This window comes from Chelonoidis abingdonii, chromosome 11, assembly GCF_003597395.2.
Source record: "Chelonoidis abingdonii isolate Lonesome George chromosome 11, CheloAbing_2.0, whole genome shotgun sequence".
Taxonomy (NCBI): Eukaryota; Metazoa; Chordata; order Testudines; family Testudinidae; genus Chelonoidis; species Chelonoidis abingdonii.
The window spans coordinates 62,771,028-62,775,795 of record NC_133779.1 but is presented as its reverse complement, the minus strand read 5'-3'; the positions used below and the strand labels follow the sequence as shown (position 1 = coordinate 62,775,795).

General features: G+C 64.5%; 1 protein-coding gene across 1 annotated transcript; it reads right to left on the bottom strand.

Moving 5' to 3' along the window:
• Window positions 1–243: 243 nt before the first annotated feature.
• CBLC (Cbl proto-oncogene C) lies at window positions 244–4,264 on the bottom strand. Its single transcript, XM_032778837.1, has 7 exons — window positions 3,818–4,264; window positions 2,781–2,927; window positions 2,376–2,532; window positions 1,773–1,894; window positions 991–1,128; window positions 509–596; window positions 244–399 (listed from the first exon to the last, which is right to left on the bottom strand). Exons 1-7 carry the CDS (start codon window positions 4,162–4,164, stop codon window positions 244–246), a joined length of 1,155 nt encoding a protein of 384 aa, XP_032634728.1. The 5' UTR covers window positions 4,165–4,264.
• Between the last annotated feature and the right edge of the window lie 504 nt (window positions 4,265–4,768).

Sequence of the window (4,768 nt, the reverse complement as noted above, 5' to 3'; positions counted from 1 at the left end):
ATACAGGGGGGGTAGGGGTCAGAGGTCAGGCTGACCTTCCTGATTCTCATGCAGTCACCACACTGCAGGGTCAGGGGTCAGAGGTCAGACTCACCCGCCAGGCGTTCAGGCAGTCCCTGCCCAGCAGGGGTCAGGGGTCAGGGGTCAGACTCACCCGCCAGGCGTTCAGGCAGTCCCTGCCCAGCAGGGGTCAGGGGTCAGACTCACCCGCCAGGTGTTCAGGCAGTCCCTGCCCAGCAGGGGTCAGGGGTCAGAGGTCAGACTCACCCGCCAGGTGTTCAGGCAGTCCCTGCACAGCAGGTGCCCACATGGCTGGAGCCGAACGTCCTTGTCGTTCTCGGCACAGATTTTACAGAGCTGGAAGGTGGATCCCATCTGGGAGTAGAGCTGGGCTTGGTCCTGGGGGAGAAGGAGGGTGAGGCTGGGCTTGGCTCAGGGGGCTGGGAGGACACCAGGACAGGGGGCTCGGATGGGGGCAAGGTTGGGGTGAAGCAGCCCCGGTACTGACCGGTGAGACCTCGATCCGGCTCTGAGGCGTCGATTCTGTCAGCTCTGTCAGGTCCGGATTCACGTTCTTCCCATCTGGATACAGGTAACTGGGGGGGCGGAAACTGTCAGAACCAGCCTGGTCTGACCAGAACTCCCCACAAATCCACACCAGGACCCAGCAGGTCGGAATCAATCCAAGTAACCTGAGTCCGAACCGACACAGAATGAAACCCACATGGCCCTGACCAGAACCAACCTTGGCCAGAGCCGACTCCAACCAACCCAACTCAGCCCGGCCAGAACTGACCCACCAAATCCAGACCCATCCTGCCCGATGCAGAAACAATGACCCAGGCCCAAGTTCCAGACCACACCAGACCCGGGAACATAACTGGATTCTGCCCCCCAGGTCCCTGCGCTGATCTGCCCAGCAGGGCCCCGAGCTGTGCCTCACTCCATCACACCCTCGGCCACTCCACTCCCTGCCAGACCCCCACTCACAAGCCCTCCTTGTGCCCCTCGATCAGAGCCTGGAAGAGGGGTCTGTCCTGTGGGATGGTCTGCAGGATGCTCCCGTCCCGGCTCACGTAGCCGATGGCCCACTGCCCCAGCCGCGTGCAGCTGAGCCGAAACACATAGCTGGGGGGAGAACTGGGTCAGTGGCACCGGGTGATCCCAAAGCCTCAGGGGGGCACAAGTCGGTAGAGGTTGCAGAGAGTGGGGTGGGGGCCAGCAGGAGGCACTCTCCCCTGGCAGTCAGTGCTGGTCCCAATGGGCACTAGGGGGTCTGGACTGCAGGGAGTGGGATGGGGGCCAGCAGGGGGCGCTCTCCCCCGGCAGTCAGTCCTGGCCCCAATGGGCACTAGGGGGTCTGGGCTTCAGGGAGTGGGGTGGGGGCCAGAGGGGGGCGCTCTCCCCCGGCAGTCAGTCCTGGCCCCAATGGGCACTAGGGGGTCTGAGCTGCAGGGAATGGGGCAGGGGGTCAGCAGGGGAGTGCTGTCCCCTGGCAGTCAGTGCTGGCCCCAATGGGCACTAGGGGGTCTGGGCTGCAGGGAATGGGGCAGGGGGTCAGCAGGGGAGTGCTGTCCCCTGGCAATCAGTGCTGGCCCCAATGGGCACTAGGGGGTCTGGGCTGCAGGGAATGGGGCAGGGGGTCAGCAGGGGAGTGCTGTCCCCTGGCAATCAGTGCTGGCCCCAATGGGCACTAGGGGGTCTGGGCTGCAGGGAGTGGGGCAGGGACCAGCAGGGGGCGCTCCCCACTCCCCCTGCCCTGGGGTCCCTACCTGCCCGGCTTGTTGGAGTAGGTTTGCAGCCGCGCCCTCACTTCGTCGTAGGTCAGGAAGGCCACGTAGCCCGGGTGCGTCACTGCCAGGTGCGTCCAGTTCTTCAGCAGTGTGGGCCAGGGCTGCAGGGGCACAAGGTCGCGCTGGATGCTGAGGTCTTGCACACACACACACACACACGCCCTCGAGACCCCCATTGCTTTTCTGTGCTGCCAGGGGGCAACTCCCCTATCCCATCTGCCCTGCGTCTCTCCCCTCACCCCCACCCCGCTGCAACTCTGCTGCTGCTGAGCTGGAAACCCCCCCGCCCACGGGTCAGCTCAGCTTGAGCGGGGACAGACACGCCACATCCTGTTGAGGATTAAGGCCAGCGCTTGGGCCCTGCTCGAAGGTGGGTGGAGGCAGAGACTAGAGTGAAGCCGGCTGGATGGGCATTGGCCACAGCAGCTGCCCCCGCCCTCCGCAATCTGGGCCCTCGGGGGGAGGATGTGCTGGGGAGGGGAAGGATGGAGGGAGCAGGTGTGATGGTGACGACTACCCCTCCTAGCCCTCATCTCCACAGCTTGGCCCCCCGTGTCCAGCCCTGCCTCCCCCCACCTGTACCTGGAAGAGGCGAGTGAAGATGTCGAACTCAAAGATGGACACGTGGTCGCTGCAGGTCAGGTCCATGGTGGCTTTCAGGGCTGCCGCCATGGGGCCGGGCGCCATGGGGTGAACCCGCTGCAGCCCCGCCTGGAACTCGCTCCATGACACCAGGCTCCTGTGGGGGCAAAGGGCAGTGAGGGAGGATGAGCCCATGGGGCTGATGGGGGATTGGAAGTAGCAGGTTGGGAGACCCTGGGGAAGAAGGGGGGTACCCAGGTGGGATAGGTGAATGGGATACCTGGGGGGCAAGCAGGGGGGAGGAGGGCAGTGGGGCAAGGATACCAGGGAGTCCATGTTTCAGCATGGGTCTGGGAAGGGAACAGTGGGGGTGTAGATGGGGAATGGAGGTATCAGGGATCTCACCGTGCCCCCCATGTCCCTCTCCAGAAGGCCTTGGCGGGTGGCTGGCTGGGCTGGTACTGATGCCCCTGGTCCTGCCCATTGGGGATCAGTGCTCGGAGCTCCCCCAGCATGTGGCTGAAGATCAGCGACAGCTTGGTCAGCATCCTCCTGGGGGAAGAGACGGGAGCAGGGGGGAGAATGAGGTCCACTCTCCCCTCCCCCACCACAGTCAACAGGAAACACTTGGAGTGCGACCGGACGGGAAGGGGAGGGGGGCAGTTTCTCTGCAGCATCAAAGAGGCCCAGAGACACTGCTGGAGCTGAACAACCCCAGGCTGGGGGGGAAAGACAGACAGACACCTGCCCCATCCCACAATGTCAGTTCCAGGCACCCAGAAACAGACACTGAGAAGGAAAGATGGTTTGTACGTTGGGGAGAGATCAGAAGTGAGAGGCACCAGCAGAGCTGGGGGGAAACCCAGGCTGGGATGCGGGGGCTGCGGGTCAGGAGTGAGGGGCACCAGCAGAGCTTGTCCGGGGGAACCCAGGCTGGGATGGGCATTGGGAGTGCAGGGAGCCAGGCCCCTGGATCTGGGCATTTTCTGTTGTTGGTTCTGTTTCTGCTTCCACTGCGATAGGAGCTGGTTACTCAGTAACTCGGGGCCGCACCCTTTCACCAGAGTCCAACAGGCATGGACAGCCTCTCCCTATGGGCAGGTGCCCCTCACTCCCATCCCTCAGCCCCCTGCTAGCCCAGCTCTGGGGTCCCTCCCTCAGGTCTGCCAGTTCCCCTCACCCTGCTATCCCAGCCCTGGGCTCCCCTGACCTAGCTCTGCCAGTGCCCCTCACTCCTGATCCGCAGCCCCCCACTAGCCCAGCTCTGGGCTCCCCACATCCCTACACCTCTGCCAGTGCCCCTCACTCCCGACTCGCAGACCCCTGCTAGCTCAGCTCTGCCGGTGCCCCTCACTCCCGACCTGCAGTCCCTGCTAGCCCAGCCCTGGGCTTCCCATCGCTCCCTGCCTCCTTGCCCCACGGTGCCCCCTTGGAGTCAGTACCTGGAGGCCGACCCCTCCTGGAAAATTCCAACCGGGTCTCCCTTGAAGAGCTTGGTGGCCTGCTTGACCTTGCGCTGCAGGTTGTTGATGTAGACAGGGAAGTAGCCGGCCTCCCAGAGGCAGCTCAGGCTGGCCCCAGGCTGGCCCCGGATCAGCAGCAGGTGCTGGCGCATCTGGGGCAGGAGCTGGAGCAGGCAGGGGGGGCTGTTCCTCAGCCCCAGCCCCGGCTGCTCCACCAGCCGCTGCAACTTCTCCAGCCCTTGTAGGGCCTTGTCCAGCGAGTGCCGAGCGGCTGCGCTCAGGGCGAAGAGGCCCCGCCAGGCACCTGGTCCCCCTGCAGCAGCCATGGCAGCTGGCGAAAGGCCGGAGGGGAGAGACGGTGCTTCCTGCACCCAGGGTTGGGCAGGGCGGGTCTGACCGAGAGGGAGGGAAGGAGGGAACGAAGAAAAGAACAAGACAAAGCGAGAGAAAAACGTAGAGGAAGCGACACAAACAAGCAGCTTCACAAGAAGGCCACAGGCAAGGCCTTGAGCCCCCCCTCCTGTCACATCCGGACAGGTCACTCCCCTCCCCCCGACTGAGGAGATGGGAGGGAGTGTGGGGGCGTTTTTACACGCTACGCACCTGTCAGAGCAAGTGTGAACCTGCAGCTCTGGGGCATTTGGATCTAGGAGTCAGGGGCACTGGCAGAGCTGGGAGGTGGGGAGCCCGGGGCTGGGCTGGCAAGGGGCTGCGGGTCAGGAGTGAGGGGCACCGGCAGAGCTAGGGGAAGCAGGGCTGGGCTGGCAGGAGGCTGCGGGTCGGGAGTGAGAGGCACCTGCAGAGCTGGGGAGGGGGGAACCCTGGGTGGCCAGGGGGCTGTGGGTCGGGGGTGAGGGGCACTGGCTGTCAGTTCTGTCACACCCTGTGCAGCTCTCTGGGTGATTTCCTGTCGGGGGGGGAAGGGGGAGC

Excerpts from the sequence above, each read along its gene's own strand:
- CBLC (XM_032778837.1), bottom strand. The coding sequence starts at position 4,164 with ATGGCTGCTGCAGGGGGACCAGGTGCCTGGCGGGGCCTCTTCGCCCTG. Across the intron at positions 1,895-2,375 it reads TCTTCACTCGCCTCTTCCAG|CCCTGGCCCACACTGCTGAA; the intron begins GTACAGGTGGGG and ends GTGCCCCTGCAG. Across the intron at positions 400-508 it reads GCCGGATCGAGGTCTCACCG|GACCAAGCCCAGCTCTACTC; the intron begins GTCAGTACCGGG and ends CTTCTCCCCCAG.